Source organism: Sceloporus undulatus, chromosome 5 (genome assembly GCF_019175285.1).
Source record: "Sceloporus undulatus isolate JIND9_A2432 ecotype Alabama chromosome 5, SceUnd_v1.1, whole genome shotgun sequence".
NCBI lineage: Eukaryota > Metazoa > Chordata > Lepidosauria > Squamata > Phrynosomatidae > Sceloporus > Sceloporus undulatus.
The window spans coordinates 66,570,599-66,585,354 of NC_056526.1; the positions used below are offsets into that span (position 1 = coordinate 66,570,599).

The 14,756-nt window shown below is 38.4% G+C and overlaps 1 protein-coding gene across 12 annotated transcripts in view; it reads right to left on the reverse strand.

Moving 5' to 3' along the window:
- IMMP2L (inner mitochondrial membrane peptidase subunit 2) overlaps window positions 1–14,756 on the reverse strand; it is a 594,331-nt gene that overhangs the window by 576,610 nt on the left and 2,965 nt on the right. For 7 of the 12 annotated variants that reach the window (XR_006104042.1, XM_042467998.1, XM_042467999.1 and 4 more), the window contains exons 1-2: window positions 7,276–7,382; window positions 5,057–5,194 (exon numbers count right to left, since the gene is read on the reverse strand). Coding sequence is in view for 11 of the 12 variants with exons in the window: in XM_042467998.1 (XP_042323932.1) it covers window positions 5,057–5,194; window positions 7,276–7,314 (177 nt within the window). In the remaining variant the exon portion in view is untranslated. The other 5 variants (XM_042467994.1, XM_042467992.1, XM_042467991.1 and 2 more) reach the window with 5 other exon arrangements.

The following is a 14,756-nucleotide window of genomic DNA, read 5'->3' on the forward strand; positions in this document are numbered from 1 at the left end:
ATGGGGAAACGCAAAGAGGAGGCAAGGTTTGGAGATCAGCTTGCAAATGGAGGGACAATGGGGAAACGCAAAGAGGAGGCAAGGTTTGGAGATCAGCTTGCAAAAACATGGAGACTTCTTGAGGAATCCATTGTTCTCTTCCTAAGAGGCCTGTGACCTCACTGGAATATTGGATTGCCAAAGAGGGGTCCCTGCTGGGATGCAAAAGGACTTTAAATTTCCTGGAGTTTGAAAATCTCCCTATTGCTAAATGGCCAGGAGGAGGAAGAGCCTGCCCGCCAAAGATATTCTCCTCAGCATAACATCTTTACTAAGGACTGGAAACAACATGCAGGCATCTAACTAACATCTCCAATTGTTTTGTTTTTTCTTCCTCTCTCCTGTTTGGTTTGTCACATCTTGCCTGATGAAGAAGCCTATGGAGCTCTGAGTCTCAAAGCTTGCAACAAGTATATTGTGCATTTTGGTTGGCCAATAAAGTTATCATTGATGGATTTTTGTTTGTACATATCACATTGTAAGCCAGTTTGAGGATTTTCACGTCTATGAAACAGGACACAGATGTGATAAACTAAAGAAAGTAGAAAAGGTGAGATAAATAGGAATGCTTTGCTATTAATCTAATGGCATGATTCTTTGCCAGGAATTTGTCTGCTCCCACTTCCTATTTTTCTAGATTTCCTCTGAAATCTAGAAATCTAGCTTCCTTCAGTGAAGACAGTGATGAATTAGAGAGGGACTCACTGATAAGCCACTTTCTCCTTTCTGATCCAGTTTCACAACCATGCTCAAAGAACAACAAAATCAACTACAACTCAAACCTTATGCCAGATATATAAAAATATCTGATCTTTAAATCCATTGGCTTTCCACATTTTTCTTCCACCAGCCAAACTAACCCTAGAATTCAGAAAAAACACTTTTAATAGAATAAACCTTAAGATAGTTTGGGGCCCAAAACACACTGCAAACATAATCCAGTTTGACGCCACTTTAACTGCCCTGGCTCAGTACTAGGAAATCCTGGGAACTGTAGTTTTGTGAGATATTTAACCTTCTCTATCAAAGAGCTCTGATGCCACAGCACTCAAGGTTACATGGCACTACACCAGGGCAGTTAAAGAGCTGTCAAACTGGGTTATTTCTATAGTGTATTTTGGACCTAAGTTTATTTGAAGTTGATACTTGTGCTTAGAGAAAAGGAGAGCAAGATTTAAACCATTTTGCCTTAAGGAATTAAGATCATCAACTAACCTACACTAACATTTCTTCCCTTTTCCCAAGGTACAGGACAGATGCATAGTGCCACCTACTAATGGAAGTCTACAGATGGACATGCTTCAATGAAACAATAATAGAATGCAGGGCCAGCCCTAGCACTAGGCAGAGTAAGGCAGCATTTTGGGAGTAATGCAAGAGCAAACTGGTAGTTATTTCATTTGTTTATTTTTAATAGCAAAGAAGTTCTGCCTCATGTGCCAAAATATCATGCCTAAATAAAATTTAGGACAGATGGTCAGGTGTAAAGGGCACCATCTTTGCTGTTCTGACTCATTGTTGGACCATCCTGGGGGGGAAAAATACTTTAAGTAACACTTGATATTATAAGCTCGAATAAAATAGAACTTTCCAGTTTATCAACCTTTAAAAAAAACAACTCTAGAGCAAATCAACATGAGCAGCTGTCAATTAAAGGGTAGAATTGTTCTTGTTCCTCCTGACTACTCATTTCCAAGATGTTTTAGAGAAGTTGGCTTTCCACCAACTGTGAACTATTAAAAGTCTCAAATACTATCCATGACCAGACTTACGTTTAATGACTGATTTAAAAAACTGAGTTTCTAGCATCCCTCCTCAGTTTCGTTATATGCCAAACCAGCATTTGCATATTATGTTATTATGCTAAGGAAAATCATCCATAAATGACAGTACAGTTATGCAGTTTTACTCAGTTAATTGTAATATTCCACACCTACTCACTAATTAAATTTTCTATCCATAAAGCTATTTTGCAAATCAAGCAGTAATTCAAACAGCTTTTTTATAGTATCTGACTCTCAGATTGAAAGAGAGGTTGAATCTGACTTGTGCTGACCCTTTAGATAGGAATTATTATAAAAGAGAATATATAGTGAGAACAAATCACTCCAATTACGGTACTCAAAATGGAAGGCATACATTTGAATAGCACTGCCATCAGTGCACACATTTATATAATATGACTTGTTTTATTTCTCAATAAATATCACATTTAAAAACAGAAAACTGAGCTTTCTTTTTAAGTAAGAAAAGGCTATTTTGTTTTATTACATAACTGTGATTACCATGTGTGTGTCTGTAGTGTATATTCTGCATCAAGAAATATAAAACTGCTTAGCAAACACAGCAAAAAGTCACCTCCACCACCAGAAAGTTATCAATTAAGTATTTCAGTGTTTTTCATTAAGTATTTCAGTCAGTGGAAGCCTCATTTAAATATCAGTTCATTATCAGCATATATATAGTTGAGCGTGGAGACTTACAGAACTGTAGAATACACCTATAAATTGAGTGAAATGAATCTCAATCAAAAATTGTTTTTAAAATGAGAGAGGGAAGGAAAGAACACAACAGAGAACTCCTCACCTTCCTCATCTCCTGAACAAGTAGTTTCCTTCTCTAGTCATCTGGAGAGCATTGAGCATACCTCTATGGCCTATTTCCACTGGAAATATAGGGTTAACTATTAGCCACAATTTTCACTAAGAATGGTAGGTTTGGGAACGTATCCCCCATGGATAGAGAGGTCACAGTGCATTTTATTTCACCAGCTATTTCTGTCTTGTTTATATGCCCATAGGTGTAAACAAATATGCCAATATTCCAGTACTGAAATATACTAATACCTGCATGTATGAACAAATCAAAGTTCACAAAAGAACAGTATCAATGGGTACATTAGTCTAGTTAGGAAAGCATTTTTCTATAAGATGTGCATTAGCTGAATAGTGATTTATAAAATTTAGACAGCATGGTAAAGTAATTTGGAGTCAGATACAAATGTTTAAATCACATAACATAAATCCAATCCAGAAAACAAAAATAAAGGCAAAATGAAATGAAATAAAAGAGTCAGACATATCTCTTGCTTTTTTCTTTTTTCTGAGGAAGAACTTTTAATTTTAGTCACAGCATGAACCAGGATAATGAGTGCACAATGCCAGCTAGGAGTCTAAAAGGTCTATTACAAATCCAATTCTGGTGGATTGTACAGTGAAAGCTTCAAGTAAGACAATCATACATCCAATGCAAGTGTGTTATTGATGAGCATAAGGCGTCATGCTGACAAAACTTCACTTTCCACCATATCCTATAGCTTTCAAGCACATTCAACATAATTCACTTTCTGGAGTGCAAGATAAAAGAAAAAGGAGATGATTTGCCATATTTTCCTTCCTCAAGCAAAACAACAGAAAGAAAACATAGGAGCTGTACAAACAGCCCTGAACGGGCGGCCTTTAGCCTCCCCTTCTTCAGTCACATTGGGGCTGCAGCAACCGCATGCCGCAGCCCTGATCCGGCCTTCCCAGGGTGCTATAGCTGCGGTGCCGCAGCTATATGACACTCCTTCAATGCTGCATCATGTGGATACAGTGCCAGAGGAGCATCGTGATGTGTCATGTGGACACGACGTCCCAACTCTGCCCACAGGCCAACCGCAATGGCCGGTCTGAAGAGCTCCATAATCCTGTTTAATATATTCTTGTGTTGAAACAGCCAATGTGCTGCCAAAAGTTATGACAAACTGTATGAGATGTTATCTGTCGGACTATGCCAAGACTGAGGAAGCCCATCACAAGACGTATACCAGCCATGAAGCTGATTGCGACTGTCACTACACCTAACTTGACCTAATTCGCAGGATTGTTGTGAGAATACAAATGGAGAGCAAACCATGTACACCACCTTGAGGTCCTCAGGTGAAGCAGACATATAGCAAACAAACAAATCAGTAACTTTAGATAGGTAGACAATAAAAACAAGCAAACAGACATTTAGGACAGCAAAACAAATAAATCCAAGTCATGTGTGTATGTGAAAGGAAGACTCTCACAAAGAGAGCCCAAGGTTAGGAAGGGTAGACATGAAAAAAAAGCAAGGAAGAGTAGAAAAATTCTCTTTTTAATATAGAGTATTATGCAAAAATGTATGGTTTGCCAGAGAGTAGGCAATTCCTTCCAGACAGCATATATTTCCCCAAAGTGAATCTGCACTAGTACATAACTATGGCCCGTTACAGACCGCCCAAAAGGGGCGGTCTCGGGCTGCTGCGGGTTGCAGCGCGGAGGAGTCGCAGCAGCCAAACCGCGCGACTCCTCCGTGCTGCAAAGAAGGAGCGCAAAAATCACACTTCTTCTGGCAACCCGGAAGAGACACCGCAAGTGCCAAAGTGCGCACTTGCGGCGTCACTTTTGGAGTGCGATGTGCGGACGCAGAGCGTCCACTACATCAAGATGGCAGCGGCCGTGAGGAACGGCCGCCGCCATCTTGTACGGACTCGGTCCGTAATAGGGGTAAATGCGTGCATAAGCTACGCACTTACCCTAAAGCTAGTACCTCCCCAGGACGTACTAGCTGCCCGTCTGTAATGGGCCTATGTTATCTAGTTACCAACTTCTTCTGATGACATCAAGCTCTCTCTGATAATATTTAAATCTAATAATCCATCCATAATATTTTAAATTTCTTAGAAATAGCAAGTATCTCAAAAATCCTGAGGCATGTATCTCAAAAGAAAAGAAAGAAAGACTGAAAGATGGAAAGATTGAAACTTTAAATATGTCAACTAAAATTGATGGGTTTGATAGCTCCAGAAATGCAAGAATTACTCACTTTACCCCTATATGCATTAAAATGCTCTCTTTGTGATGAAAAACCCTTTTTTGTGAAGCTAGGGTTTAACTTTGCAATAGTGAAAACCACATTTTTCTCCTGCCATTGAAATTGGATTGTCAATTATTTACAACTCAGACTCTGAACAGGTGAAAATGAACAGGGTAGAGAAAGAGTTTGTTACCTGCATTGAAGCCCCTTCTACTCTCGCAATGCAAGCCACTCTGTCGAGAAAAGTGACACTCACAGGAACAGCAACAAAGAAGCCTTTCAAAAATGCTTTAATGTATCTTCTCCCAAAGCCTTGTGTCTGTGCCATAATCTGATGAATGAAACAAAGGCAAACCAGCATAAGCAAGACTTTAGAACAAAGACACATTCCATTACAGAAAAGCCAGGAACATTAAGCAGCAGTGAAATTCAGTTTGTCAACGATCATCACCATCTGCCTTTAAAAACACAGTTATAACCCACAAATAAAAATGTGGTTTCAAATGAGGCAGGAGGTCCTAACATTAACTTCATTTTTAGCCATCTGATGTCCAGCTCTGCCATTAGAAATGATGTGGATAAGTCATTTTCAATGGAAACTTTACCAAAAAAATAAACAATGATAAAGGCCTTGGTATGAATTCTAGTGAAGTAAGGTTAGTTTGTTTTTTTACTTATTCCTCTTTTCTCCAGAAAACAAAAACAGCTCTGGGTGACCAGAATGCCCTTCAAAACATCGGTGGTAGATCAGCCAAAATTGTTGATTATCACTTTGTCCTCATTCTTTTCCAACAGGGCTCATTCGCCTGTGCAAGAAGGAGTCTTTCTCTTTAGAGAAGGATATGTTCAGTCCACTCCCAGCTGTTCGTTCCCACAAAAAAAAAAAAAAAATACAGAAAAATTAGAAAAAATAAAAAGAAGTTTATAAAATTATCCATCACTAGATTTGACAAAAGATGTGCACCAAATGCAAAACACTGTACGGGACTGTGTGCTCAGCTTAAGAATTTGTCAGTGAAGCCAGGGAACACATGATTCTTCAAACCATAAGTTGACCATCCATGAACAGAGACCACAAAAGCTATTTTCTTAAATGACTAGGGCCCAGAACAGACAGGCAGATGGGGCAACATCCGGCCACATGTCATTTACATGATGTACGTCCCTGGAGTGCCCTGAAGTTGCCCTGGGGCCATGCTAAGGTCACTTAAGCTGGCCCAAATCCAGCCCCAAAAGGAGCTGATCTTTTCCGCTCCTATTTGGGGCCATTGGAAGAAGCGCCCTCGCAGCCGCTGCATGTTCACTTTTAGCCACTCCTTCCTGCCACTCCTTCACCGCTAGCATTCACTAAGATAAATGACCAACTTATACCTCTTATCAAGTCAGTTCTTAATGTGTTTCAGCAACGTTTACTTTAGTTTTGCCAGTGTTTCAAACAGCAATAAAAGACAGCAGTGGTAACAACTCCACACACCAAAATATGAGATTTATTTTTCACATCTTATTCAATCTAAATAAAAGGAAAAGTTTACTAGCCCTCATCACTTATAATAAGGGACATCTTAGCTTTAGTTCTACTAAAGCATACTGCATATCGCATGGAGGTTGTTTTTATTGTGGTCATTGTTGTTCTTTGATATTAAGGAATAGTACTTTTCCCACAGTTAACTGATAGTATTTCTGAAATAATCCACATTTAATTAACCTGATCTTTCGTAAATACAGGGCAACGGTATTTTGATCTGTGTGGAAAGATGAAGTAATATGGTCTGGAGAAGGTGGGAAGGCAACCTTTACCTTCTATGTAAATCATCATCATCATCATCATCATCATCAGTCCCTCCATCTCCATCATCATCATCATCTCAGGTAGGTAAAACAAACATCTATCACAGTGATGGTGAACCTTTTATAGACCGAGTGCCCAAACTGCAACCCAGACACCACTTATTTATTGCAAAGTGCCACGTCCCTCTGGCTTTCTAGTAAGAAATTCTGGCAAACTCTGTGCTAGGGTTACAGCATGTGTGCCCACAGAGAGGGCTCTGAGTGCCACCTCCTGCATGCGTGCCATAGGTTCGCCATGTCTGCATATATTTAAGCATAAATTCAATCCCATGTAACCAGGAAAAGAAACATAATACATACAAACTATTCTGGTTCAAGTTGAGAATGCAGTATAATAATAGTGAGCTGACGTCTGACAATACACCTCACCTGCAAAAACCTCATTTGGAGGCACACAGCGTGGCTCAAAGTCTTATCTTCCCTAATTACTCTGCAGGATGGAAAGTGGTTTCTCCCATTAGTCCCTACAGAGTTTAAATCAAAAACATACTTTCAGCTCTCAGCCAATCAATGAAACAAGAATCCATTCACACAAAAGGAACATTCTATTTTAAAATACATTACCAGTGCTTTAGTGGTGGCAGATAATTCATTTGAAAGCATCTTCTATTAGCAATGTGCTTTGCAAGCTCTGATGTTCAGCAACAAGAGCAATATTTGCATAGCAAATAGACTAATATATTGCTTAATATGTAAAACGTCAATAGAAGAAAATGCTTCTAAAGCATTAACTCAGCACTAAAATGCTGAACAGCTTTTTTAAAAAAGAAAGAACGAAAGATGGAAAATTGAGCCTAAATGAACCAATTAAATGTTGTGTTAATATTTACCAATCAAATCCAAAACTGGAGACTCTTTATATTTATCAATTAATTTATCAATATGAAAATCTAAAATATTAGCCAATTGAAATACTTGGGTACACTTGAAGGTCTGACAGCCCTATGTCAAACCATCACCATTATTTTAAAAGACAAGAAAGGAAGGAAAATAATGAACCTACAAGGATCCTCATGTCATTTTAGGCTTTCTATTGATAGGGTTCACACCTAAATTATGAATAAATGAGTTATTCTTTGAGATAGAGGTTGGGGTTTAACTTTGAATGATGTTAGTGAGCACCTCTTTCTCTTGGATTGACACCCACCTAATTATATGTTGATTTAAACTTTCAAGTTTATAGAAAGTTCTTTACAGAAAGAAAAGCTAGAAACAGGAAATAACAAAACATTCTTGAATACAAGGCCTTTTAACTGTGTATGGTTAAAAACAGGTGACTAATACAAACAACAAAAATGAAGCAGTTATTTTGTGGTTTCAGCAATAACATAGGCAGAGGAAAGATTAGGATAGCATATTGCCTTTCTAGCAAAGATCAAAAGCACCAGCAAGTAACAGGTCAAAATCTAAGGAAACCAGCACTGTGCAGTTTAAGAGATTACAGCAGATGGAGCACAGCATTATCCAGACTGAAGAACTAGTGTACAAAAAGGTCCAGGGGCTATAATGGGTCTCCAGTGCATACTACAACATATGGAGCAAGAGACTCTATTTAGATTGCTCTCTACATTTGAATATTTTTATTTCCTATACTTGCCTGTACATTTCAGACCCATGTTTGTCAGGCCTCCTGAGGGGGGGACTCTCATCAAATAATTCACCAACAGCCTCAGGTCACATATTTGCAAGTCTAAGCATTTAAACATTACCCACCAAAGTATGGCAGGAAATACAGCAGTAAAAATCACAGCAACCTGCCTCAGAGGAAGGAGAAACAATGACCCCAGATGGGGTCATAAGAAACAGTCTGCAAGCGGAAGAGGACGAAAAAGGAAAACAGAAACATTAGATGTAGGCAGCATCTTATTTCAAATTATCTGTTTTATTCACTTTGCCATTTATAGAGGGTAATGATGGCTGTACTATCTTCTTATGGGAAATAGGTTGCAAAACTCTGCAAGCCTAGAGGAAATGTCTTCTGAGCCACCAACTTCAGGAAACTTTTCCTGGTACACACGTTTGGTAAAGAAAATCTAAAATAATCTAAATTTGTTGCATCAGATCCATTCCAGGAAGTTGCTAGACATGGATGATTCCATAGAAATAGCATAAAAGATAATAAGAGTTCATAAAATTATAATAAACTGTTAAAATAAACATCCGTGGAAACCATTCAATATCAATTTATAATATTCCCATTATAAGATTGTCCATTTTTCTTATGAAACAAACCGACCATTTCAGCTGTGAAATGGGTTGTATTTGCTTTTGTCTAATTTGCATGGCACAAATAATGCAGTTTGACCCATGGCTTATTACCATGGCTATGTAATGCTGGGATTTGTAGTTCTGCCGTGTAGATTAGACATTAGACTTCTTAATTCTGGTTGTTGATCACAGTCACATTGACTAATGGAAAAATATACAAGAGATACTGGCCAAAAGAATGAAATATTATATTGTTTTTCATGTTTACTTTTCTGATACACCACTAATGCTTCAGCTTTAAAGTCTACATAAGCATCACTTGAAGGTTGTACAGCTAGTATAAAGTGGTAAAAATTAAGTGTTAGGGTCTCAGAACATGAAAGGACGAACAGTCACAAGGAGTGCCATATAGCTTGGAGAAAGCTTCAAAGATGGCTTTCATCTTAGAAAGGACTTGACTCTTTATTAGAAGCAACAATCCAAACTGAAGCAGTAGAATCACACAATATTTTGGATGTTAAATCCTCAATTTTGAGAAGCCTGAAAGTAGTCATGTTCTGCCTTGCAAAATTTCTCTCAGAGGCGCTAACCTCAACATGCTTATGCCAAATCAAGAGCGTTAGAGAAAACATATATACACATAGCTTGTTTCTAGTCCTCAAAACTATGGCTGTTCAAGTATAACATCTGAATACAACTAGGTATATGTGTCCTGATCCTTTGAAAAGTGAATCTTTCCTTCTCGTTTTAAGCTGGGCCTAAATTAAACAAAAATTTATGGAAGTTGCAGTTGCAAGTCCACTTACTAGCAAGTAGATAGGCTGGAGTAGGTAGAGTACTTTAAATGTGTGTTTACCCTCGCCTCTTTCAGAATCCAGACCAGAAATTTTGAGCATCAGTTTTATCCCAGCATCTGTAGGGTTACTGACTACAACCATCAACAGCAGAAAAATATGTCCCAAAAGATGAAACAGCTTTCCTTGCACATTTACTCCAGTGATCTAAACAAGCTCACCTTGAAACAAGTCCTTCTCTGCAGGAGACTCTACTAGTTCAACATTAGCATGTATGCCAGGTGCTTCAGCAATAAAGTAGGAAAGCATGATGAGATATGATAAAAAAGCAACAAAACAGATTCAAGTGTGTCCCTGGCCTACATATGACTCTTTGAAAAACAGAACATAACATTTATTATTTATTTCCCCTTTTGGTCTTGTTAGAAAGCTCAGCTCCGTCAGAAGTACAAAGGGACATCCAGTGGCACAGCCCAAGTAGCTGGACCATTCTGTTACTGTTTAAATTGCATTGTGATTTTAAAAAAAAATCAGCATGAATAAAATTGTGGGTTTTCTTCCTCCTGTGTTTCAAAGTAGAAAGATTTTATTATTAGTCCTTTTCTTCAAAGCATATGCTTCAGTCTGTGCTGCATGCTTTGAAGTATACAGCATAACCTCAAAGCAGCACAGCCTTATTCTTTGACACATTATTACAACTTGAATTAAATCTGTAGACATAGTGGAAATACATTTGAGGAATCCTTCGCTGCTGCACTGATATGGCAAATATCAATGCCAAGAATATAATGCAGTGAACCTCTTTCAAGAACCAGAAACAAAAATTAAGTGACTCATGCTTGGTAAAATTAAATTATATTTTTGTTTACTGTTTCCAAGTCCGGAGAAATACTTCCCTCCTTTACAAAAAAAACCAACTCATGTTTATGCTCTGGAGTCCAAAGTAGATTAAATTACTAACTTCCACATTTGGCTAAATCAGGTTCTTAGGCTTTTAGAAGCATTAATCACTAGCTTACAATATAATTACATATTTTTGCAAAGGAAATTTACAGCATAAGATCAAGCAGTATGTGCATGTGGATTTACAGTATTCAGCAATTATATATGCTTTATTCACTTTCAAAAATACAAAAATATTGTGCCCTTCCTTTAGTTACACTATACTTAATATTTAAATTTGTGTTATCTCATCACCTAATAAAGATGAACGCCGTCTATGCTATGAGAAACCACATGAAGCAGAGATCAACTGGGGGGGGGGGTATGAGGACAGAAGAATAGTTACTTCAAAAGACAGCCGCCTTGATCATGCAATTGGAAAGGCGGGATATAAATAAAAATTATTATTATATTATTATTATTATTAATCTGCCTTGTGGTCTTTTCCTGGCTCATAACTTTTTCCCCTCAGCCATTATAAGGTAAAGTAGGAATTAAGGAAGAGAGTAGCTTTGAGCTCAAGTGGCTATGCTCAAACAAGATCACTGGCTGGGAGCTGCAGAACTCACTTCGGTGATTGCCACCTAACACAACTGTTGCACCACAACTATGGAAATGACATGACTAGCAAATCATGGAAGGGAGTTGCCATATTTGTCATGCTGCCGTCAAGTCTGCTTCAAGAAAGCTTGATAGTATACATAACACCATCCAGAAATTAAGGATTCTTTTTCCAAACATAGTTGAAGAGTTGGATTTTTAGACCCCCCCAAATTTAAAACACATATTGCTGACGGTAAGTCCACGTGAGATAACCACTTTCTTCTCTTCCAGATCCAGTTTCCAGGCACAATGAACAAGGGGGAAATAGATTTAAGAAAATATACCACCCTCCATACATTTTCAGACTTTGCCCACCATCCCTAGTTATGTTGGCTAGAGCTGATGGAAGTTTCAATCTAAGAACGTCAAGAGTCACCAGTTGCTTCTCTTGACTAAAACATACGTAATACTTATATGCTGCTCTTTACTGCCTCAAATATTCAGTTCTGGGTGCGGGGGGAGAATCTCCTTATTACAGTATTAATATTTGTATATATATATATAACATAGTATCCAAATGAAGATCCTGAAGCTTACTGATATATTAATTGGCTATTTCTCTTTTTTGTCCCAGGAAGGATGCTCTCCTATTTGGAAAGCAAATTCTATCAACTCTTTTCTCTCTACTTACACCAACTTCCTAAGTGATGCCTACCCAGATGTAATTAATACAATGACGAATTCACTTTTGCCCAAGTGGATACCTCTGAGACACATCTATGTATTTCTGCACCACAAGCTTCACCCACTTAAAAATAAACCCAATATAAATATCAAAAATAAATTGTCAAAAATAAATAAGCATGTCTCAAGCAGAGATTGACTTGTTATATTGTCTTAGAAAATATCACTGTATTGGATTAGATGCATTTTCAAGTCTAGAGCCCTATAGGAACTCAGCACAGATCAACTGTAACACAGTTACCACAACAAGTGAAGAAGCAGGTTACCTGAAATTAGCAGCTATTATTAATAGACTCAGATAATAAGCTATAAATCAGATTATGATGCCAAGCATACATCCTGATAAATGAGACCTACCAAAGCTAGCAGACTTTACCTCCAGTTAAAACCCACTCAGGACCAGGGTGACTATTTGTTAATGAGTTACCCCAGATATATTCCAGCAGATACTTTCCTTTTCTTTCATTCTAAAACCTCATATAATGTTTGCACTTCTAGTGTTTCTTGTCATACAACCAGACATCAGCTTTTCTAATGGTTAGAAAACAGAAAATATTTCATCCTAACGGCGGTTACTGTTTGGGGTTACTGTTCAAATCAAGCTTCAGGTGATATTTTTTTGAACAGCGTTTTCCAAGAGCCAGGGGCCACACTGACTGGGGGGCTCTGAGAATTGTAGCCCCAAAAGTAACTTTCTAGAGCTTTCTCAGTGTTGCTGCTGTGACTTCAGTCTCCATTGTGAGATCAATGCAACATGTGCCTGGTAAAAATCTTCCTTTCTCACTATAAAACAGACAATAGTTAGTAAACTTCCTCGAAGCTTAAATCCACATATATCAGGCTGTTTGTATTATAAATTACCGCAGTCCCTTTAAACATAATTCTTAAAACCACAAGTGGTAAAATTCAAAGCATGATTTGAAATTGTGGATGTTGACCCAGGATGGAGCAGGCAGGGGGAAAACAGGAAAATTCTGGGTCTACGCACCCACACAGACCCAATTTTAATCCCTCTCCTCCAACAAATATGGATTATGAACTATTGTACTTTCAAAAAATTAAGGAAATGTTTATGACAACGCATTCCCATACTGCTGATGTCTTGCTTTATTCCCCCAAAATGAACTCAAAGAACAAGTAGGATATGATGCTGGAAAGGGATTTTCAGTTATGGAAGAATACAGCTCATCATCTGGCTTTCTCCATACATAGAATTCTGTAATATGATGGCAAGACATTTGCAAACAACCGTTTCTGTATCTGCTTACTGTGCATGTTTTTTACAGCCGACCTGTTAACAGAAACATGGCTTGTAAAGCCTCTCCTAAAACAGAAAAGACAGAAGTGGGAACTAACTACCATAGTTAAAATCTGTTCATTGAATTGGAGATTTTCCAATAAAACAGACAACTTGCTTACATTTATTGTTAACACGATTGACTTATAGCAGTTATTTAATTTCACAATTCTTTATTGCGTTAATTAAAACAGAACCAGTGCTAAAGAGTCAGTGGATACATTTTTCTAGTTCTTCATCCAAAAACCTAGTCCTCTTAGATTATTGAAAAATTGGGCCTTGGCTGTTTGTTAATCTCCCAAATTGTAAGGTTTAGGTAATAAGGTTCTAACCACTGACACAAGTGGAATGAACTGTGGTAAGTGCTTTTGAGGTTAGCAATCTCACTGATCCCACCTCTTCCCCACTTCATGTCTAAAAATAACAAAGGATTAATATTACTGGAACCAGACATTTATTTAAAATCTAGGGGACTTCTGAAAGTTACAGAAACACTTGAACTCCATGTGAAGCAGACTAAAAAAAAAGACATATTTAAGAACATCTCAGTTTCACAATCTAGTAGGTGTTAATGCCTGGGATTTAGGACTGTCAGTGATTCATATTTTATTAAAGAACCTAGTAAGCAATTGAGGTGGACAGGCCCCAATAATCAATATATCTATGTATAATTCTCTTTAGAAAATAGAGTTGTAGAAGTAAGGCACACACATTAGAGGCAAAGGAGGAATGTCCAAGGTGAAGTTGATATGCACAAGACCTTTGGTTACATCCAAGCATCTGAGACTGATATGGATGCAACTTCCCTGGGGATGTAGCCAAATGTATTTTAAAATAGATGTAAATATATTCCTGTATCTTTGCTCCTATTGCTAGAAATTTAACATGCTTAGGTCTTAAAATGCCCAATGACGTGATGAGGATGAGTTTTCTTTGGAGTTTATCAGACGTGGGTTTTTGGCTATTTTTCCTGCCTATGTTAGCGTCACCAACATTGCTCAATAACGTGAAAGCGCAACGTCCTTCCAGACGCCATTCATTTCTATGGGAGCCCGTTGCGCAACGCTCCCATAGTTTAAGCGTCATTCCTCCCCTTTTGGGGCATTGAGGGCAAAAAGGGAAGCCCGGCCAGGTCTCCCGTTATCCTTGCAAAATATGTTGCGAAATGGTTTGGTGTGGTAGGCAGCAGTGCAATGCGCTAAAGTTACTGATTGCAAAGTTCCCATGATGCTGGGCTGCTTTTTGACCCCATTCCCTTCCGGTGGCCTTCCTTTTTCAGGACAACCCCTTGGAGGGGGGGGTGCCTTGTCTTGCATGAACACCTAGGAGGCTTCCAATGTAAGGAACCCCCAGGGGTCATTCTTTCCAGCCCTGCATAAACTCCGCGGAGGCTTCAGATTGAAAGGGCCCCTAATGTAGGGACCCCTAGGGGTCATCCATCTCAGCCCCATTCCTCTTTCCTGCATGGACACCTAGGAGGCTGCAAAGGAAAGAGGTCCCTAAGGGTCATCCATCCC